This window comes from Solanum pennellii, chromosome 6, assembly GCF_001406875.1.
Source record: "Solanum pennellii chromosome 6, SPENNV200".
NCBI lineage: Eukaryota > Viridiplantae > Streptophyta > Magnoliopsida > Solanales > Solanaceae > Solanum > Solanum pennellii.
In genome coordinates, this window is record NC_028642.1 from 50,027,044 (window position 1) to 50,051,018 (window position 23,975).

Genomic DNA, 23,975 nt, shown 5'->3' on the forward strand with positions numbered 1-23,975 from the left:
ATGGGGGTGTTTTTAGTTAAAAATGATAAATTTATAATAGTTTTTCAAATTGCGAGGTGATTTTAATAGCTTTCTTAATATGTCACTTATTTTACTTTAATTATGTTTTTGCTTAATCTATATGAAAATGGATTTAGCATCTAAAAAAAAAGATGCATCTTACAAAAAAAGATAAAAATTTTTAACATACGTTTGTTATTTTATCCTTATGACAGATCCTATCTTGAATTTAAAATATTTTATTTTTTCCTCAATATGAATTTACTCGCATAGGGAAAGATCTCAATAGGCCTAGGGCGGGGGGCAAGCTCCACTACAGAGCCGGGGGAAGAAATAGGCGTGGGGAAGAGTCTGCAACAAAATAATTGAATAGACAAAGAAGCCCGATAAGCCTATCGATTCAAGCAAGTTCGACTAGTTTAGGCAAAATAAATTTCAATCTACTTTAATAGGTAGTACGTCATCAAATACATTTTTTACGTCATCAAATACATTTTTTTTTGTTTTGGTGATATTTAATAATAATTCAATTTCTTTCTTTACTTTAATTTGTCAAGACAATACACAATATTAAAAATGTATGACAAAATAAAGAAGGTAATAATATACATTATGTACATATTTTATAAACTAGTTTGAATGTTATTTCGATATAATTTTTTTGCGGGCTAATTTATTCAGCCCTAAAAACTATTATACTCGAACGTCCATTATGGAGGAGAAAATTAGTGCTCACTAATATTCTCTTTGATTTGATAAATGAAAGATAACATACATTAAAGATTCTGGCAAGAGGAATTTAGATTTTAAATAAAAAAAATGAGCTAACAATATATTCTATGATTTAAAATCGTTATTTATTACATGCAAATATTTAGTATTTGATCTATTGTTATAAGATAATGATCGTAACTCATCACCATCTTTAGATTACATCGTCCTTTTCAACATGTTCGAATGAATATTGAGCGTTTCTTGAAAATTTTTATAAAATTATTTAATGAAGAGAAGAGTATCATGTATATATTCTAAAATATATTTTAAAATACCATGTTATATAGTAAGAGATACACATTCGAATATACAATGCCAATTTTAGTTATGCATACAAATGATTTTAAAAAATACAGTGTTTAACACGTAGATAGTGTTAGCCAATTTTTGATACATATACCTATTTTAGAAAAGATATACGATAATAAATTCCTTTAGTACTCGATAATTTAGTAATCTAAATAAACAAGTATTGATTTATGTATACCAAAATACATCAAATTGTTTCAACACGTATCATGCAAAATCACGTATAAAAAGATTATCTGACTTTGAATTCTAGTCCTTATTATTATGTTACTAATAATATTAAGTATGCCTAATATAACACTATTTAGGGTAGCGAAAATGATATTTTGATGTACGTAATTTTAGGAGAAACAAAATAATTTTATGATCTAGATAAAAGATTTACAACACATCTATTTTTGCTAAATACATTTTTGATTAAAAATTATGTAGGACTTGTGCATACATGTTAATTCGTAGTGCAACAAGATGTTTATAAATCCTCAATTTCTAATAATATTTTTACTAAATGACTAAAGAAAATGAGAAATAAAAAAAGAGATGCAAGGGAGAATTAATAACAATAACATATCTAGTAAAATCTTATAATTAGGTCTAAAGAGAATATAATATATCCAAATTTTACCATTACCTCATAAATATATATATTTATAGAAATAAATAAAGGATGAATACAACTTTATGATAACATTCATTACTTTAATCTTAAAATAAAATTTGAATAAGATAAAAAGAAGATAGTATTTTCAATAGATGTAAGAAATTATAATTTGTAATAAAAATATTTACGATTAATATGAGTTGTGATGCAGTGGTGGAACTGCTTTATTATTAAACAATTAAACAGAGGTCTTAGATTCAAGCTCTAACATGAAAAAATCTTGTTAAGAGCACTCTGCTACATGTTATGTGAATTTAATAAGAGTTTCAATACATACACTAGATAAAAAAAAAGATAAAAATATTCGCAAATAGTAAACCCAACTAAGAAAATATAATTAGTATAGATCGAATAACAATTGATGAACACAAAAATCAATATTTTAGTGGTATTCATTATATTCCTCCAGATTCCACTATCAAAATACATATATACTTCTATAACATTTTGACAAAAAATCATAAAATGTAATAAGAGCGGCTTAAGTAATTGATGACTTAAAATTAAATTTCTTATAAAGAAACTTCTGATGAAATTTATATATATATATATTTATAGCTCATTCTTAAATTTTTCCCCAGTATGAAATCATGAAAAACATATGAATTATATGTTTATATGAATACTTACTTATAGTTAATTCTTTTTACTTATTCAGACATATTGTGTTAAAATTGCAAAATAAAATTATTTTAAATAGAGAAAGCTGAAATATGCGGAGAAAAAATAACTCAAAAGTAAATTAGAATAACGTATTAATAACTTATCATTATTTGATCATTCATTTAAAAAAGTTTCAATAAACTTTTTTAAATTATAGATATTTATAGAAATTATATGTTATTTATACGTAAGAATAACATAAATTAGGTATTTGATATTTTTGGGGTCGAAAGCAACAACTTCAATAGTATTACTCTGGGGTTGTCCTTAAATATTACATTAGTTTTAGTAAACTAAAATGTAGTCTTTCTTAACTATTAAAGGCATTGCAAAAAGACAATTTTATAATCTAACTTTTTATAGGCGAATTGATACTTTTTTAAAATTTTCTTTAATTTTTTATGAAAATATATTAATTGATTGAATTAAGGCATAACGTAGTCCCATATAAATAAAATGATAAATAACTATGCACATATCGATGTTTTGATTAACTACTTAGAGTATCGAGTCATCTACACGTGAATTCTCTTATTCTAATTATTTCAATTTTTTTAATTAATTATACAAAAGAAAAATAAAAATTATTCCAACAAAATAAAAAAAAGTAGGAGTTGGTTGATAAAATATGATAGAAATTGCATTTTGATAGTCTATTCAATTATAAGCATATAATTTTAATATAAGATTTTGATTAATCTTTGAATAAGTCCCTCTCTTTTGATTATATATTCATTTCATTTTATATATGGGTTCTAAACGGGTCGGTTCTAACCCGTTTACCTTCTTCTATAAATGTCACCATCATCACCCGGTAAATTCCTCTTTTTTTTCTTTATTATTTTTTTTTTGTTTTTTCCCTTTGTTCGAGGACCTTCTTTTTCTATTTGCTTAGAGAACCCTACCACCGCGTTCGAAGGGCTGGTGAGTATCTCCTCCTTCGTTTATCAATCGATTGAATCGATCTTTGAAGAAAATGCAGAATCAGAGGCTGAAGCAGCAACAGCAGCAAGCTTTGATGCAACAAGCGCTTCTTCAACAACAGTCTCTCTATCATCCTGGCCTCTTAGCTCCTCCTCAGGTTCGTCTCCTGCTTTTTTTTTTGGTAGTTTATTCAATTTTGTGGTGGTATGAGTGTAATTTGTTGAGTGATTTGTATTTATTTGGGAATCGCGGTGGATATTCGCGATTTTTAGGTTTTGGTTTGTATTGTGTTTGATTTACCTGGAAATATTGGGCATGAAGATATTGCTTTTCTAGTGTTAATTTGTTTGTACTACTAGTCGGTTTCGGGATGAATGCATTTGTTTGGCAACATTTTAATTCCAATTTTACACCTGACATGATATTTTGGAATTTTTGACATTTCTGAAATATATGATTTAAAAGTTTATCTTTTTTTTTGTTTTTTTTTTAACTCTGAGCTGAGTTTTAATAGGGCAAACAAATTGGAACAGAGAGAGTGTGTTTTTCTCAGAATTGTTTCGACTTGAAGTTGATCCTTTTTTTTTTAACCTCTTGGACTTGCTGTGCTGTTTGGTAGAAATGTTGTGTTTGGATGTGTATTGGTGGGTTTGGCTGATAAATGTTGTGTTTATTTAGTTCATTTCTTGGTTGGATATGAGGCTTCTCATGATGTGAATCATACTCTTTCTGATACGGGCTTAAGCTTATTGACCCACTTTGATTATCTCAAGAGAAAACTTTAATTATAATAATAAATAAGGGGGCTGGTAGAGGATAAATCTGGTCTTTATTGATTTTTAGGAGTTCCTAAAGGCATTTATGTTGGTTCTGGTTACTCTTATCTGTATCTCTAAGATTTTGGTTGGATGCTTAATTGCTTATATTCTTTCCAAGTGTGGAACATGTTATGCTATAAGTTCGAACTTGGATTTTTGGAAGCATCTATTTGTGCATCCTTCACTGCAGCACCTCAATTTCTGTGACCTACTTAAATTTCTCTTTACAGTGTGTATAGAATGAATGAAAATGTATTCACGAAGATACTTCACATTGAGAGATTATTTTCTGAATCATTTTTCTATGTTTCATTGAGTATAAAAATAGGAGATATATAGTAATCATACAAGGTGGAGGATCGCTGTTGAAGGTAGACTTTGGTTATGTTCTTAAGTATTAAAGATTGATAAATAATATTTTGATTGTTGGTTGAAGTTACATGGAGTACGAGCCAAGTTATGTGGAAAAAACTAAATGTAACCAAATAACAATCTACAAATCCATCTTTAGTTTTCACTATAACTAGATTTGATGAGTTTCATGTGATATATGATCCGAAATGCAATATTCTTAATTTTAAGAGACTCGTTCTTTGAAGAGGAAGTATGTAGACCCTCCTTCAAGGGAGCCAGATAGTGAAAGGCTTATTCTTTTGTAATCTTGCTGATTATGCTTGACTAAGTGATCTATGACTGGGTCAATTTAGAAAGTCTCAAACACGGCAAGCCTAGATGAAATGCGAAGAAAGATTTGGCTTTGACTCAAAGAAAAAGGACCGTCTCAGCTCAACCTTAAAACCTACTGAGATAAGATAAGTGACTGAAGGAGAACTAGACCTATTCCTAGGGGGTGATGAGGACGGTGTGAGGAAGTAAAAAAGAATTATACTTGAATCTGGGAGAGCTGTGGAAACTCTATATAGTTTGTATATTCATGGTTGTGGCACAGAAAAAGACCATTTATTAAAACCATTAGGAACTTCAAATCTTGGAGACGTGGTCTATTCATGAGGTGGTACCTTATCGTGGTGTTGGATTTGAAGTTTTTATGGAGTCCCGTATTGTTGTAGGAGTCTACCCGTTGTCCATAATGTCTCAAAATGATAGAGTAACAATGTTTCATTTAGAGATTTAATTGAATGATGATTATTCCCTCAGTATCAAAATAGCTGCAGACCTTATATATTGCTTAGGTTTACTTTCTCTCTTTTGGCTTGCTAGTGATGTGTATGGTACTAAGTGAACAGATCTTTTGAGAGAAAACCTGATTATTCAATGGGTTCCTTCTTGTGGGAATCAATTATCTTCAATTTTGTCATGAGTTTGTTGTAAATTGGTCCTTTGAAGTGGAACTTTATCTGCTGTATATCTTATCCCCCTTACAAAATGAAGCAACAAAAAATAGGAGGGAGAGGGAAAGAAAGAAGTAGGAAAAAGATTTCTAGATACTTATTGGAACTGTAATGGGATACCATGTTGCGGCTATCATCTATAAAACTGTATTTAAGCTCTGACAGTGCTTCTTTTATGGTCTGTTCTTTTCACTTCTACATCCTTGTTATTTTCTAGCTTTTGTGTGTTGGGTGGGTAGGGAGCTTTATCTTTTTCTTTGTGATTCATGAAATTCTTCCTGTTTTGCATTTATAATCTGTGAGTGATGCTTGGATTTTCTACTTTTGTTTGTTCTTATCACCTTACGACTTATGTGTATTCTTATCACCTTAGACACTCATATACATTTGGTTCGATGCAGATTGAGCCAATACCTAGTGGGAATCTGCCTCCTGGGTTTGATCCAACCACCTGCCGCAGTGTGTGAGTGTCCTGTTGGGGCCAGTCTATTTTCTTTCTCTTCCTGCTTGTTTGTTTTGACATTTTCTTTGACATTTTTGAATTTTATGCATTTAACTTAGCTTTAATTTGTTATGATTTGATTATTGGAGAAGGTTCTTATAGCTTCATGTATTTTTTTTCCTTTGTTTTCTTTTTTTAAATCTTTTAGTTTTTTTATTTCTGAGAAAATGCAGGTTTGTTGGGAATATTCACCCGCAAGTGACTGAACCTCTTCTTCAGGAAGTATTCTCTAGTACTGGTCTTGTGGAAGGATGTAAGCTGATAAGGAAGGAAAAGGTTAATTTTCTTCTCTCCTTGCTTAATTTGTATGAATTCTCGGCGACTAGGACTTCCTCCTTTCTTCTCTCTAAGTATTGTATTCTCTCTTTGACGCTGTCATTTACAAGTCTGTTCTGTCGTGCAGTCATCTTATGGTTTCATCCACTACTATGATCGTAGATCAGCTGCACTTGCTATAGTCACTCTTAATGGAAGGCATCTGTAAGTAAATTTAAGAGCTCTCTATTTCAAACTTGGCCTTGGTTCAACTGTGATTCTTTCTCCGGTTACAGGTTTGGGCAGCCTATTAAAGTTAATTGGGCATTTGCCAGTGGACAGAGGGAGGACACTTCAAGTAAGTTTCAGTGTCTATCTATCAATGTTTAATCCTCAATTAACTTTGCACTTCGCCCTTTATTTTTTCTTTGTGCTAGTTTGTGAACCTGTGTGAAGAGTGTTTTTCTGCTCTTTGCAGGTCACTTTAATATATTTGTTGGTGATCTGAGCCCTGAAGTTACTGATGCAATGCTATTTGCTTGCTTCTCTGTTTACCCTGGTTGCTCGTAAGTGTCATCCTCCTATTTTGAACCCACCCTAAAAAATGTCAGTTGAATATCACCTAATGATTGTATCATGCCTTCAATGCATTTACTTCAGAATGTTTAAAATGCATCCACGAGGGAAAAGTGATAGGGTTGGCGATGCTTAAATACAACGGCTAATTATCCCTTTTTAATGACAGTGATGCAAGGGTAATGTGGGATCAAAAGACTGGGCGTTCTAGAGGTTTTGGTTTTGTTTCTTTCCGTAACCAACAGGTAATTTTTTGGTATATAGGTTCACGTTTTCTTTTGTCATCCCCTCTTTGATATTGTAATAAATTCTTTTTTTCTTTTTGCAGGATGCTCAAAGTGCCATCAATGATTTAACAGGTAGAGAGCATTTGAGCAGTTTTTGTACACATTTCACTTTGTTCAATGTGTATGTTGTAGACCGTTCTTATACAGTAGGAAGCTATAAGATTTGATTTAATCATTAAACCTTAAGTTCAAATATTAAATTGCTTCTAATCTGAATGGCTGAATGTGCACATTTATTTCTCCTTTGTTTTTGAAGGCAAATGGCTTGGTAGTAGGCAGATACGTTGCAACTGGGCTACCAAAGGTGCTAACTCGAATGATGACAAACAGAGTTCTGATGCCAAAAGTGTTGTGGAATTAACAAATGGTTCATCAGGTATGTAATTCTTTAATGAATCCTTGGCCAGTGCTTTAATTGGTAAAGAAGTTTATGCACGACAACTTAAGCACTGTGTATCAAAACTAGTTGGATTCAGTACATGTACTTCTTCGTTGTGTACTCAATCAATGTTGTTCTTGCCTCCTTTGTACATGGTCAATATCATAAACTAAATTCCCTGTTTATTTGCCTTTTTGGTATTGTAGAAGATGGTAAAGAGGCAGCGAATAGTGATGCTCCTGAAAATAACCCACAATACACCACTGTTTATGTGGGCAATATTGCTCCTGAGGTGAGGACATCTCTTACCATTGTTTAGTTTCCATCTTTCCTCCATTAAGATGTCAACGTTGTAACTTTTTTAGGTTGAAAATAACCAGTCTACCTTGGCATATTCTCTTCTAATTTCCTTCTTGGCCTTTGGCAAGGACTTTTCCCTTACAAGCCTTTATTATTTCAGGTAACACAGATTGATCTCCATCGCTACTTTCATGCCCTTGGTGCAGGAGTGATAGAGGAAATTCGAATTCAGCGTGATAAAGGATTTGGTTTTGTAAGATACAATACTCATGCTGAGGCAGCTTTAGCAATTCAAATGGGAAATACCCACTCAGTTCTAGGTGGAAGGCAGATTAAGGTTCATCTTTGTGCTTGATAGTCTTTTTACCTCTAGTTGTGTGTTGTTCGACTAATCTGTTAGTGTTAAACCTTGATAGCTAACTGCTCTAATTTGTGTACTTGCAGTGTTCGTGGGGCAACAAGCCAACTCCACCTGGAACAACCTCGAACCCACTTCCTCCACCAGCTCCCACACCATTAGGTATTTCGGCCACTGACCTTTTGGCTTATGAGAGACAGCTAGCTATGAGCAAGATGGGTGGTGTCCCGGGCCTCATGGGTCAATATCCTTTGAAGCAAGCATCGATGGGGATGGCCTCTGGAGCAAGCCAAGCTATATATGATGGCGGTTTCCAGAATGTTGCTGCACAACAGCTCATGTATTATCAGTGATGTGGCTCTGCAGTTGTCGTTGCCTTTCTACCTAGTTTACCTTTAATAACGCTTGTTTTTTTCTTTTCATGTTCTCTTTTTTTTGTTCTTAATATTTAGGCATCATGCCTAGTTAGATGTGAGTGCCACGTGTATCAATACGTATAATGTATGCTTTGTGTCCCAGTTTATTAGTAGGAATGAGGGAATACTACGAGGTTTGCTCCATTATTGTTGTTCATACATGCTTTGATGTTGCGACAGATCTAGAACATTTTCTTCGTCTTCTCTAGCAGGCAACGCGTTCGGGTACTGTATAAACTTGAGAGGTTGCTACTGCATCCATACAAGTTTGCTTCTTAACAATGAGTTTGTTTTAGTAACGACGTATTTGAATTTGCATTTGCTTGTTTGCTTCTTAACCATCAAGGTTTCAGCAGTACCGTATTTGAATTTGCTTCTGCTTGTAGTTTGTGTGGAATTTTATGCATTAAGGCCATGTATAATAAGAGAGCAAAAATAAAATAAAACGGAGGAACATGTTCTTATTGTTAAATCGAAAATCAAATTGTTAAAGGACAAAATATCTATTCAACTGAAAATCAACAATAAATATTATATTTGGTTATTAGAGTGTAAAAAGATTAAAAACTGATTTATAATAGGTAATACAAAAAACAAATCGGTCGATGAGCATCCCAAGTATCCCCTTCTTTTTTTAGTTCCGATCAGGTTCCCACTGCAAATCTCTATTTTTCTATGTTACTGTTTTTTTTGGGTGCTATATTAGATAATTAGGTAAAACATTTATTACTAATTACAATAAGATTAATATCTCATTTTCGTTCCCTTAGATAAAATTATTGTATTTAGTAATTTAGCGTAAATAACTTACCATGAAAATTTCTCAAATTCTACCTTTCAATCGCATGATTTGCTTTTCAATGATCTGATATTTATTTTTATCTTTAGTTAATTTATATAGAAAAATTACATAAATATAATCTTATTTTACCATAATTTCTAAAATTTTCTACTATTTAAAAAAACACAAAATTTTCCTCTTGGATACCTCCCTATTTTCTTTCGGATAAAATTCGTTCCCTCTGCCCATTCGAATACATTCCTCCCATTAAGTATTAGCAATCCGTGAGCTATGTAACCGTAGATTTTCTGATGTATCCGATATCATATATATTTTTATAATTTGAAAAAAAATAGAGATATAAAGTAATTATAATTTTAAGAGACTTGTGTAGTTTTTACTATTTATATTTTGCGGAACATAAGCAGGCTTTCGGGTCAATACCATGTCGATAGAGAATTGGATCACGAACGGGTCCAGTTGGGCTTCCACTTTTTATGTATTTATTTACTGAAACAAAACATAAACGTCCAGAGTCAAAATTTCTCCTCTCTGTGCTGCTTAATTATGCCCAATACACAGATACTACTTCACTAAGTCTCCGGCACCGGATCAACGCTGCTGTAGAATTTTCCGGCAATGGGGGTTTCGTTTAAGGTTTCCAAAACCGGTGCAAGGTTTCGGCCCAAACCAGTACATCCCGACACCGAAGAACATGACGACGTCGCTCTTCGAGCTAACAAAGAAAGGAATTCAGTTCTTCCACAAAATAAATCCAATTCCGCATCGACTGGAAGGCTCACGGTAATTTGATTGTTCACATGTTCTGTAATTAGGTTTGATTTTCAATTTCTTCATTTTTTTTGGTGGTCATTATGCTAAATTCGTAATTTTCGCTTATCTAAGATGAGTTTAATTTGATTTGACTCCTTTGCACATTTCACTCCCAATGTTTAATGCTTTTACTGTTGCTCTAGCACGCTCTAAGTGCAAAAGGACAAGTTTCTGAGTTGCACTTGAGCGGCCATTTTCGATTTCTATCCTTTTCCTTATGATCTAACCCTAAACTATTTATTTCCTTGTAAAACCATGAATGAATTTATAATTATGTGAAGTTTTTCTGGCTGAATAACTTTGAGGAGTAAAATATTGAAGGGATAATTGGTTCTTTGGATTGCAATAAGTGGATAATTATAAGGTGAATCAAGCGTGTTGCTTAGTGGTCAGATTGATAATTCGTGGAACATGTCGGGCTGCACACAAGCATGTCCTGACACCAGGATTGTCAAATAATAATAATAATAATAATAATAATAATAATAATAATAATAATAATAATAGTATGTTGATTGTTATACAATGAACACTAATACAAAAATTGTAATGCACATATTGTAATACCAAAGTCATGATTAGTTGTGTCCTGATATTGCTAATATGTGATGGAAATAATACAGACTATCACAGAAGTTATGCAAGTATTGATTTTTACACGTTTTAATTTTTATCTTGGAACTCCACACTGAATTGATACTACAGAATTGCATCAATGGTGCAACCGAAACCAATGTTGTATTAATAATGCACAATTTTGTGTCTGGATTCTTATAAGCAATTAGATGATCTCAAAGAGTACACTTAAAATATCCTAAACTTCATCTTTTGTAAATGAGGTTGAATTTGCTGGAAACTTCCCTGCCTACACACATTATATTTGTACGCGAGACTGAAAGAATACTGAACAGTATGAATGAACATGCAGTAAAGGTAAATGGAACTTCTAGCTCATAAAATTCAATAAAGAAAGGACATAAATGAAGCCAAACTTTTAGCAAGATCAAGTTGGACATCTAAAATGTGGTGACGTGAGCGATCCAAGTTGTCAGCTAATGTTCACTGCCTCAAATAGTTAATCCATCATGCATAGTTACTTGACTCATGTGCTATTAATCTTACTAGCATATCATGAAAAAGTATGCCTCATAAATTGTGTTTCTTTTGAAGAACCACTCAAAATTATAATTTCACTTATAACATCCTCCTGTCTCCCATAGGGTGCGGTTGTTCATGGAAGCAAGGATGTTACCACAGTACCTGGTAAGTGAAGATATTGTAAAGGACTTCCATTTATATGGGGAGGACAAATGACTCGTTCTCTCTCCCACTTATTTTACCCTTTTCTTAAATGTCGAGAGTTGTGCATTTTTCAGATTCTTATTTTGCTTAATTGAGCAGATAATGAAGTTTCCTTCACATTGTGCCTTTTCCTGGATGGATATTCTATTGGGAAGCCCTCTGAGGTTTGTTGTTAATCATCTCATATACACTATATAATAGTTGCAGGTTTTGGGGTGATAATTTTATGTTTTCCTCTTCAGATGCAGAATGAATATGGGCATCAAGCCTCTGAAAATGTTCCGAAATTATTGCATCCATATGATAGAGCATCTGAAACTCTCTTTTCAGTAAGTGTACTGAGCTTTATTTTTCATCTTTTCCTTATCTCTCTCTATCTCTGGGTGTGTGGATCACCTGTTGCTTTGTTCCTGAACTCTTTTTTTTACAAATTTATAGCAAAAGAAGGCAGTGTAAAATATCTGTACAAATGGGAATCAGCCACAAGCATCCATCAAGTTTTTACAACTATCTATTCCAAAAGAATTCTCTCGATACAACAAATATATGAATGACACTTCGATATTTTTATCCCTACTTTACACTCACAAGTCACAATGCAATTTCCTATTCAATCCAAATATGTCCAAACTGCATACATTGGTTACCTTCAGCTCGACATCTCAGTCCTTGGTAGCACCTAGAGAAAAGCCCGGGGTTAACATCTGTGATGTAAGGCTACTGTGTCCCAGTAGGTGGTGCCCTCGCCATTGTCATTACAAGCAATTCCAACTCACGATAATTTGCTTAGTCTTCCTTAGATTATCTCCCATCAAGGTCACAACCTGCATTGCACCTACCAAGTGAAAAAAGCTGCTTGTGGTGCAGTGGTGGTACCCAAATGTACTCAGCACCTCGCTCTTCTCCTTGCCTTCTGTTAACTCCCTGTATTTAGTGCCTGGCCCGCCGTATCCTCTTGTCTTCCTAACATGAACAGCTTGTAAAATACATTTATTTTTCAGGTTGTTCTTAGTCATAGGTCTTGAGCTGCTAGCAAATACTAGTATATTTTTGTGAACGTCTAGTGTGATTGAGAAACAGAAACTTGATGCTCAGTTTTAAGTTGAACTCATCTGTCCGTGCTTTTTATAAGGATTTATCTGTCTTTTTTTAAAACAAAAGAAAAAAATTAAAAGAAGGATTTATCTGTCTATATACTCTTACGGTGTGGTTTTTTTCATTTTGATAGTAATTAGCTTTTATAATAATAAGTCCTGTCAATATTAATTGGACTGGAGAAGTGAAAGCCCCACTTGATTGTGGGAATGCTTACAGTTTCCGATGCCGAAGCCATTCCACTCTTTACTGTTTCCTTTTCCAGGATGGACTTGGCTTCAGTATTCCTGAAGGAATTTAAGTTAATGGTTATGTAGATGATAACCAGCTTATGCAAAGTTTGTTTGATTATCTTGTTCTACTATCTTATCTTTTCTTTGTATATTTGTCCTGTTACCTTTCTCAAAATAAATTTCTTTGTATATTTATGCAACTGGAGGCAATTGAGTCTGGACATCTGCCAGGCGATATTTTGGAGGATATACCTTGCAAATATGTTGACGGAACTCTAGTCTGCGAGGTAAGGTTTCTGGTCCAGAAGAGCAATTATAACTCCTATAAGATTTATAATATCATGGGTTGTACTTTCTTCAATTTGTATTCACCATCTTATGAATAGAGAATTGTTGTTTCGTATGCTAAGAGATGCTAATAGACCCCGCTTCTTCTTGAGAAACACGAGCTCCCTCTGTCACAAAAATGCGGAGTTGGAGTGCAATAGTTAAAGCATCTAATATTCGGTTTGGACTTTGGATTAGAAAATCAATCTTCCAATTTTCTTTTAATTTAGCTTTTTACTCTTGTATTTTTCTAATCTGTTTTGGATACGCTTTTGTCAAGCCAGTGGTCTTATCGGAAACAAAAAGGTCTGCCTACACCCCACCCTCATCATATCCCATTTATGGGGTCATACTGGGCATTATGTTCTTGTAGTAAAGTTACAGATTTGGTAAACATGCAAGTAAAATATATCATAAATCCGTGTTTTATAATTAAAATATTGAGGTACGTTAACCTATAAAAATAAAAATAATAATTTAGGTTCGTTTGAATGGATCACTGTAAAAGGAAAAAAATGTTAAATTCCCCAATACTTGTAGTGTCATGTAGACAGGAGAGAGGGAATTAGATTAGAGTTCGGAACATCCAATTTTGCGCCTCTACTTAATGGAAGAGATCAAAACAACAAATGGACTTTTAACAGGATGTCTGTCACTCAGCTGTCATTGACTTTATTCTTCTTCTTGCGAAATTTTCTACCTTCTACATTTCTTTGTTCTCCTTCTGAAATTACTGTCACCATTCCTTCCCCTATTACATAAACATAGAATTAGGATAGTGTTTTATTACTTAAAATTACTATTGCAGGTGCGAGATTATCGGAAGTGCTTCCCTGAAGTTGGACAAAATGCGCCTTCAGCCACTAGTTGTCCCATTATTAACAGAGTATGTCTAAAAATGTCTCTTGAAAATGTGGTGAAGGACATTCCATTGATTTCAGATAGTGCTTGGACATATGGTGATATGATGGTTAGTAAGATCAACCCCTCTTAGTGGCATTCAAATGGTTTTGTATTTTAATGAATTATTCTTTTATACTGTAGGAAGTCGAATCCCGGATATTAAGAGCCCTACAACCACAACTCTGCTTAGACCCCGCCCCAAAGTTAGAAAGCCTCTGCAACAACAAAGCTTCCTCAAAGGTAGTGTGCTTTATTCATCTTCATGTGGTAGAAGGAGCTCATGTATTTAAACTGTCCTATATTTTGTTTACAGTTGACATTGGGTATAGGCAATCTAAGGAGGAAAAGACTGAGGCAGCTTCCAGATGTGATTGTCATGTCTAATGATAAGATCCATGGAAAAAATATTTGCATTGATAGAGTGCCAGAAAGTTCAAGGTCCGGAGATACTGGACAGCTTCTGCCGCAGCCTGCTCATGAGAATCTGAACCGACAAAATAATGGACCAACCAATATGTTGGCACTAAGAAGTAACAGTTTTGGGTCTGAGACCTCTATTCCAGCATCGCCTTCGGTACCTCAGCAACCAAAGTATCCAATGGGGGTTGTGAGTCCAAGAATCATGCAGGACCATAGGTCAGGAGTTTTAAATGCATCAGTAGCTTCTCCTGCTGCGCCAGAAATGATGCTTTCATATGCGGATGCGATGAGCTCTGGTGCTGCTTCTTTACATGGTAAGAGAGAGAATCATGATGGCCAAGCATCTCCCCTGTCCAATATAAACAAGAGGGCAAGGTTTACACATATGAGTGCTGATTCCAATCAACAGCAACTTATAGGAGGACAAATAGATGGCTCTCATGCTCCAGATTTGCACTGGAAAAATTCCTTATTACAGCAACATTCAGTTCCCAGGGGAATTCCATATGCTAATACAAACATGCAAAAGTATCCTCAACAAATTTTTGAAGGGGGTCTGAACCAGGAAGCTGGAACAATGCCATTCACTGCAGGACAGCAAGGAATAAAGTATAACTTAAAGGAAGAGCCTGCTGAGATAGAGAGATTGGACAAATTAGAGCCAGGAAGGACTAAAAATGAGATGCAGATGGTGGAATCGGATATGAACCTTATGGAATCCCAGCAGGCCCGACTAAAGCAGAGAATGACGCAGCAGTTTACGCGGTCTGGTTTTCCTCAGACACCCTGGAATGGCCTTGGTCAGCCTCTTGAAAACAATCTTCGGAAAGAAGACCCATTCCAGAACAGGAAAATAGTGCAAAGTCCTCGTGTATCTGCAGGAGGCTTGCCTCAATCTCCTTTATCCTCTAAGTCTGGAGAGTTTTCTAATGGTTCTGTAGGAGCTCAATACGGTGCAGCTGTGACTAGTGGACTTATACAATCAATGAAGGAGAAGCAAGGATCCACATCTGTTGCTCCAGCTGGTGGAACAACTTCTATGACTTCTAGCGCCAATGATTCCATGCAGCGGCAACACCAGGCTCAAATTGCTGCAAGGCGGAGATCCAATTCTGTTCCTAAGACCCCCATGATGAGCGGAGTTGGTTCTCCTGCCAGTGTCAGTACCATGAGTCTTCCAATAAATGCAAGCAGTCCTCCCGTAGGATCTACACACTCAGCTGACCAAATCATACTTGAAAGGTTCTCCAAAATTGAAATGCTGACAACTAGGTATGTTTATTGCACATTATTTTGACCATCTTCAAATAAGCTATTATTTTGAATGAACACAAGTTTATTATGTCAAATAGAGCACTTAAATTATGTCATCTTGGTCAAAGGATGTACCTCACATGCATATGTTACCTTTTGATAACTGGTTCATTTAAAATAGTCTTTTGTGGTTGTATTCCGTCGTTATAAAGGAGCTTACTGGTTCAGTATCTGTGGTCTAGAAGACTATAACAATGGGCCAGACTATAACAATAGAAGCTGTCTTATGTGGGACAACCAATGTTTTGAGGATGATAATTGAGACCAAATTAAGTGAATGCTTAAGCTCGTTGCCAGGTTTGTTGCAAATTATGCAAAATCCCATTATATGAATGCACAAAGATGACAAGAGCTCAAAAAGAGAGAGAGTCCTTTTCTAGTTCTATGAAAAATAGGGACTAGACAATGTTGACATGGAATGGAAGGATAAGTGTATCTTCTTCATCAAAAAATGGGGGGGATAAGTGTGTCTTCTTCATCAAAAAATGGAGGGATAAGTGTATCTTTGTTCCTGGTCTCTGTTTTGTCTTCTCTGTCATTCCTACAGTAATGATCATATTTTTCTCTTTTTGGTGATAAAATTTATCACACTCTTAAGCTATTTCATTTTTACAGCTTAAGTTGTCGGTTTGGTTTCTTCATTTCTTTTGTCTTGCACCCTTAAGTTTTAGCTAAACCCAGTATCTGCTCTTTTCTCCTGTAGCCCAGAAATCATGCCTGAAATGTATCTCAAAATGCATCCAATGCTGACCTCTGAGTTGATATCTTATTACTTAATGGGTATTAATAAGAAAAAGGTCCATTATTGTGCAGGAAATTACACCCAAATGACCTCGGAAATGGGCGGTCCTGAACTTTTGACCCCCACTTGCCCCATGGGCAAACCTTCATGGTTAAAAGTCAAAACTTGTTAAACTTGAAGTCTTGACCTTGAGGCAAACAAGGTTAAGAGTTCACGACCACCCACCTCCAAGCCCATTCTTGTAATCATCTACTATTGTGCATAATAGGGTTCTGGTTGGAGTGATGAGTTACAATTTCACATTTCATCCGTCATCCACTATATATAAATAATGGTTCTCTTACTCCCCCATGCTTGTTCAAGTGATATCAAGTGATCTCTACTTCAGATGTAATTTATATCATCTTGCTATTTTAACTGTGGATTTTTTCTCAAGCACTGTTCTTAAAGCCTGATAATACTCTTATATAAAAATCCTCAAAAGCTCACGTCAACCATCTAAGTTTCAGGTTTCAACTTTATCCCAAAAAGAGCAAGGTCGAGGAATATTCTAGCAGGAAGCCAAATGTCTTTCCTACTCAGCAGCTGCATGTTCATCTTTCTAATGATTCAAACAATGAGAACGTCAAAGATGAATCCTGCAAAATGTCATTGTCAAAATCATTAGTAGGTGGCAGTACAAATGTTTGCAAAAGAAGAGTCTTGGATTTTCTGCAGACAGAGCGCGTTCTTCAAGGTCTGTCCATTATTAAGGCACTCTCAGTCTGTATCATATGCTATTTTCTAACTGATCCTTTGACTGCTTGATGTTATCTACTAGGAAATGGTTATTCATGTGTTCCTAAGGCGCGGACTAGAATGGTCTTGTCAGAAAAGCCAAATGACGGTACTGTGTCAATGCTTATTGGAGAAATAGAAGAGGTCGAATACACAAATGTTGAGGAGCACCTCCCAACGCTGCCGAATACTGTGAGTGTTGTGCATAATTTTTGTTTGTATGAACCAGACTCGACCAACTTCCTTCTTTTGATGTCCACTCATTCTACTTAATCAAGTAGTATGAGATTCTGAAGCCAGATATTCTGAGCGGAATTTTTAATTTAAAAGCTATATGGGAACACCCTTAAAAGTAAAGTGGAAGAATGATAAGCATTCCATAACTCCTGGATCTAGGTTTCGATATGGTGGAGCTTTGAAATCCATTTCTGCTAGCATGTGCCAATCTTAATGGTGCAAATGTGTACAATACTCATTCAAACTCATTAAAATGGCTTGAACCTATTTAAGGCTAGCAGTTGAATATTTTCATCAAACCAGCACTGAGATGGTAAACTAGCATTTACATCCAAAAAGCAAGAGTGCAGTCCTGTTTAGTTGTGCAGGAACTGATTAGAATCTATACTCGTTTAGTTTTGCAGGAACTAATAAAATCTATCATTGTTTCAGCATCATTGGCATATTTAAATTTACACCAAAAAGAAAGTGAAATATACAGTCAGTTGGATATGGTAATCCTTTTAGCTTAATTAAATTAAAAGAAGTCATATTGAGATAGATCTTATTGTTGTTCAAGCTATCTTTCTATAGCAGTTACATCGAGTAGAAAATCCTGTTCAATTTTGAGTTTAGCTATGGTGTATAACCTTCTCATAAGGCGAGTTATCCTGACATTTTACCTAATAAATCTTAGGATCAGTCAACCAAATATGTGATGATAATCGCCTTTGATATTAATCTATCAATGTCTTTGGTGATGCTTGCCTCAGATAAATTCTAGATTTCAAACATTTAATCAAATCTCTCAAAGCAAAGTCTTAGTAAAGTGAGTAACAGAAATAACTAGATGCAATTTTCGAGTTACTTAAGAGACATCAATTTGTTATATGATAAGCTGTATCTGAAACATGGAATATTGGAGGAGACCTCGTGGTAGCTGCTGAAGAGGCATTTTATTTTCATTTGTGTCAACCATTCTAAATTGGGATGCCAGTGAAAGAAACTTACAATGATCTTATGGATTTCTGTTTCTTATGTCTGAATTTTTCTTGTGACAGCACTTTGCAGACTTGCTTGCTGCACAGTTTTGTTCACTGGTAAGTTGATTGCGTAAAATCTAAAGTACAAAAGATCAATATTGCTTTAGCAACTTGTCCTTATTTTTCTGTGCACCAATGTGTTTGCAGATGGCACGTGAAGGATTCCTTGTGGAAGATCATGTCCAACCTAGACCAATCAGCATGAATCGTGCTTCAAGTAGTCAAACTAACATGCCAGGAATGCCACCAAATGGGTCAGTAGCTGATCTGCAGCAATACTCCGAAGGGGTCTCTGGTCAGTTGTCTAATGAGCTTGCAAGGCCCTCTAACGGTATTAATTCATCAATAAATTCACCCCAGAACATGCAAGGCCAGAGAGTACTGCCTTCCGGAAATGCTCAAGCATTACAGATCTCTCAAGGACTCCTGACTGGGGTTTCAATGCCTTCTAGAGCTCAACAATCTGATCCTTTGTCCCCTCTGCAGCAGCAGCAGCAACAACAGCAGCAGCAGAATCAACATCCTCTGATACAACAGCAACATCCACAGTTACAAAGATCCCAACTAATGCTTGCTTCAAATCCACTTGCTCACCTAAATACAGTTGGCCAGAATTCAATGCAGTTGGGTAATCAAATGGCTAATAAACCATCGGCAGTGCAACTTCAGCTATTACAGCAGCAGCAGCAGCAGCAGCAACAACAACAACCACAACAGTTGCAGTCGCAACAATCCCAGTCGCAGCATCCACAGATGCAGAGAAAAATGATGATGAGCCTTAATAATGTAGGTATGGGGAACATTAGCAATAACATCGCGGCGCTTGGTGGCCTTAGTAATGTTATGGGCATGGGAGGTGTAAGAGGAGTTGGTGGACCTGGAATTTCAGCTCCAATGGGAGCCATCGCTGGCATGGGCAATATATCTCAAAACACAATAAATATAAGCCAGGCTTCTAATATTAGTAACGCAATCAGCCAGCAACTTCGTAGTGGTGCACTCACTCCACAACAAGCTGTTTTCATGCAAACCAAACTGAGAATGGCAGCACAGAACCGAACAAATATTTTGGGGAGCCAACAGTCAAGCTTAGGTGGTATGACAGGAAATAGACAAATGCATCCAGGCTCTACCGGTCTTTCAATCTTGGGTTCCCTCAACCGAGGTAATATCAATCCAATGCAGCGACCAGGAATGGGTCCAATGGGTCCGCCAAAGCTAATGGCTGGTATGAATCTTTACATGAATCAGCAGCAACAACAGCAACAACAACAGCAGCAGCAGCAGCAACAACAACAACAGATACAGTTACAGCAGCAACAAATGCAACAGCAACAAATGCAGCAGCAGCAGCAATTGCAGCAACAGCAGCAAGAGACAGCTTCGCCTTTACAGGCTGTAGTTTCAACTCCTCCAGTGGGCTCACCTTCAAATCTGGCAATCCCACAACAAATGAACCAAAATTCCCAGCAGCCACAGCAACAACAACAGCAACATCAACAGGCCAGCCCACAGCAGATGAGCCAACGAACTCCACTCAGCCCACAGCTGAGTTCAGGGGCTATCCATCCTATGAGTACTGGTAATCCAGAAGCATGCCCAGCAAGCCCTCAGTTGAGTTCACAAACCTTGGGGTCAGTAGGTAGTATAACCAATTCTCCAATGGAACTACAAGGTGTGAACAAGAGTAATTCCATTAATAATGCCTAATTGAGATGTAAGCTTCAGCTCCTTTGAAACTGTAGGGGCAATTGCTATATCATCCCTGCCATGTCTATGTATACATCTGGTCAGGTTACCGTGAAGATGAAACAAAATGGTGCCTCTGGCCAGTGCTGGTTGAACGGATGTCTTTGTAGGTTGTGGAACATGGATTGTCTGGTTTGATGGAATCCCAAAACGGAAACCAGAGAGGGCTTTGAAACGTGCAAATTATACACACGCTCTAATATTGATCTGTGATTAGCTGGTAGAGCCACTATTATTCTAGGTTTATTCATATGTTTTGGGTTATTCTATATGAGACGGATAATTGAAATTGTCTGAATCTGTCGTGATTAATCATACTGTTGTTCAATATGATCCTTGGTAGCAGATTGTAGTTCATATCATAACCAGTGATCTATAAGGATATAACTCCAGTCTTGCATGAAGGCAATGTCATAGTTGTAATCTGTTGGTTGATAAACGTGTAAATGAGTACAATGTTTATGTGTATACAGTTTCTTATTTTCCTGGTAAAAGAATTATAGTTGGACCAGAGTCTAATCGTTTTGACATACTTCCAGATTAAAGAAACTCTTATGTCTCTGTTTGTGTCAACTGCAAAGTAATTGAGTACTCGGATCGGTAGTGCTTGTGCAGGGCATTATATTGACTTCATTTCGAAATTCGAATCTTGCCATTCTTTATTTGGAACCCGAGGGTGTACTTTGTGGTAATATGCTCACTGTGATAGATTGCGAATCATGTAGGAAATGTAAATCATACTAGGCAGACATCATGCAACGAGCTCGTGGCTGAGTAGCAGATGAAGGCTGGAATTGATCCCTTCCAACCGCTCAACTATGCCCCTGCAGGCAGAGATGAATTTAGGATTGTAAGGGGCGGCTCTGCCCGTATAAGTAAAAGGCTATCACTTTAGGCATATTTTTTTAAAAATAATTTATGAGCACCTTCGTAATGAGTTGGAGAATAATTACGTATAGTAACACCCTTTTTTGATGGCATATTCTTGCATTTACAAGCTAAAAATTAAGAATTACGCTACATTTTTTATTTTCGTGTATATTAGTCCATGGATCTGGCGCCTTGGAGCACCTAAAAGTTTATTCTGAAAAGACTTGATTAGCACCTCTGTAATGAGTTTAGGAAGCATTACGAATAGTCGTGCCATTTATATGACATATTTTTTGCATTTACGAGCCAAATTCTAGGAATTACAAAACTTTATTATTTTTTCGTGTGTATTAGCCTACTAGTTTCCGGGCACGCGCTTCGCGTGTAACCCACGAGTGTATTATTTCTTAAAAGATAATACTACTAAATAATAAAATATGTCTAATTGAGATTTCTTACTTTGTTTTACTACTAATTGTGACACTCCAATTTTCTGACCTCCAAGTGAATGCATCGAGATAATAATATGAGAAATTAATAAAATAAACTTTGTTTGTAATTCAAAAAATAAGTTTGCAAAGCTAAAAGGAAAAATAACAACTATCTAAATTAAATTTCTTGATAGTTCCGTTTTATTGGTAGAATAATGCTAGATAGTGTAAGATTAACTTTGAGTGAAGGAAAACAAAACCTTTCAACTTTTTTAATGAATGTGTTTTAAGTATTGTATTACATTTTTATCAACAAACACTTTAAACTAATTAGTTAACTATAAATATTTAAAACTAAGATGTAAAAAGTTTTATTATTTATATTTTAAAAATCAGGATATTTATGAATAACTACTATTTTTATATAAAATTTAATTTTGTCATACATAACTTATCCACCATTAATCTAATATTATATGTTTCACCTTTTTTTTCCATAAAAAGAAAAGAAAAGAGTAAACATTCTATTTTATCACGTTCATTCTCAAAGATGAAAATTAATGTATATGTAAAAATTATAAGTACGAAAAAAAGAAAAAAAAAAGGTACACATGAGCAAGATAATTAGGCATTTCATTTTGTTTGTCTCTATAGTGAAACTGAACATTTGAGCGTACAAAATACAAATATGAATTTAGAGCAACTTGCTAATAAAACAAGAATTCAACTATATGAAGAGAGACAAAAAAGTCTTATTATAATTCTTACTACAAATAAGTATAAAACTAACACATCAAGCTCCGATGCTTCAGTAATTGAATTCTTATCTATTCTCGTAACTGCATAAGGGAATCTCACAACTTTCACCTTAAATTGTGATATTATTTCACATGTTTAGAATTCCTACATACAAGAATTGTAGGAGTGGTAAATAAAAGTTCTTCTTGAAAAAGTTAAATTTATAGAACAAAATTATGGAAACATGAAAAGTCACATGAATTATTGTTAAAATAAATATAAAAAAGATAGAGATGAAATTTAATTTTAAAGATACATGAATCTACTTTAATTTCTTGATAATTACTCATTTTTATTTTTATTTACATTTATGTTAGAAATTTGAAAGGTCAAGATTATGAAATGAGAATAAGAAGATTATATATATATAAATTATATAAGTTTTAATTTATTAGAGGGGCAAAATGGTAATTCAACTTTTAAGTTTTGAGCTTCATGCTTATAATAATATATATATGATGAATCTGTTGCCTTGGAACACCCAATATTTTTTTCTGAAATTTTTTTATGAGGACCTCTGTATTGAGTTGGGAAACATTACGTATAGTCGCACCATTTTAAGACATATTTTTGTATTTACGAGCCAACTTTTAAAAATTACGCAACTTTCTTATTTTTTCGGGTGAATTAACCCATAGATCTGGCTCCTTGGAGCATCCATCTTTTTTTTTTATAAGAACATTATGAGAACCTCTGTAATGAGTTAGGGAAATAGTACGTATAGTCGCTCTATTTAAGGCATATTTTTGCATTGACGAGCAAACTGTAAGGAATTATGCAACTTTCTTGATTTTAGTGGGTATTAGCCCATGAATTTAGCATCTTGGAGCACCCAAAATTTTATGAGAACCTCTATAATGAGTTTAGGAAGCATTACATATAGTCACACTATTTTCAAGCATAGTTTTGCATTTAAGACCCACATTTTAAAAATTACGGGACTTTCTTGATTTTCTTTTGTATTGGCACATGTATATGACGACTTGGATCACCAAAAACTATACTATTCTTTGTATGAGTTGGGGGCTAGTACGTGTAGTCGCACCATTTTAAAGACATATATTTACATTTAAGAGCCAACTTTTAGAAATTATGCGACTTTCTTTGTTTTAGGAGTGTATTAGCCTATAAATCTAGCGTCTAAGAGCACCCCAAGAAAATTCTGAAAGAACTTTATGATGACCTCCGTAATGAGTTGGGGAAGAATTGCATATAGTCATACCATTTTTCAGACATAGTTTAGCATTTACGAGCAACCTTTAGAAATCATACGACTTTCTTGGTTTTTCATGTGTAATAGCCCATGAATCTGACGTTTTGGAGAACCCAAAATAAAATTTTTTTATGAGGACCTCCGTAATGAACTGAAAGCATTACATATTGTTGCACTAATTTTAAAGCATATTATCGCATTTACGAGCCAATTTTTAGAAATTACGCGATTTTCTTGATTTTCTCATGTGTATTAGCCCATAAATTTGACGCCTTTGAGCACCCAAAAATATGTCTTGAAAAAACTTTATGAGGACCTCTGTAATGAGTTGGGAAATCATTACGTATAGTCGC

At 34.8% G+C, this 23,975-nt stretch overlaps 2 protein-coding genes across 3 annotated transcripts; both read left to right on the forward strand.

Annotated features, from left to right (window-relative positions):
- Positions 1–3,230: 3,230 nt before the first annotated feature.
- On the forward strand, positions 3,231–8,737 carry LOC107023548 (oligouridylate-binding protein 1B-like). 2 transcript variants are annotated; one of them, XM_015224274.2, is made up of 12 exons: positions 3,231–3,488; positions 5,903–5,964; positions 6,177–6,279; positions 6,407–6,483; positions 6,555–6,616; positions 6,737–6,824; positions 7,004–7,079; positions 7,163–7,193; positions 7,378–7,497; positions 7,710–7,792; positions 7,961–8,137; positions 8,245–8,737. In XM_015224274.2, the coding sequence occupies exons 1-12, from the start codon at positions 3,384–3,386 to the stop codon at positions 8,509–8,511; spliced, it is 1,251 nt and encodes a 416-aa protein (XP_015079760.1). In that variant the 5' UTR covers positions 3,231–3,383; the 3' UTR covers positions 8,512–8,737. The 2 variants fall into 2 exon arrangements, with proteins under 2 accessions (XP_015079760.1, XP_015079759.1); XM_015224273.2 differs by having other exon boundaries at positions 7,707–7,792; positions 8,245–8,735.
- A 1,137-nt stretch (positions 8,738–9,874) lies between these two features.
- On the forward strand, positions 9,875–20,823 carry LOC107023310 (protein PHYTOCHROME-DEPENDENT LATE-FLOWERING). The gene is made up of 12 exons (XM_015223965.2): positions 9,875–10,159; positions 11,410–11,452; positions 11,591–11,655; positions 11,734–11,820; positions 13,026–13,106; positions 13,955–14,116; positions 14,191–14,289; positions 14,363–15,741; positions 17,035–17,261; positions 17,346–17,494; positions 18,580–18,618; positions 18,709–20,823. Exons 1-12 carry the CDS (start codon positions 9,995–9,997, stop codon positions 20,269–20,271), a joined length of 4,059 nt encoding a protein of 1,352 aa, XP_015079451.1. The 5' UTR covers positions 9,875–9,994; the 3' UTR covers positions 20,272–20,823.
- The last annotated feature ends 3,152 nt before the right edge of the window (positions 20,824–23,975 follow it).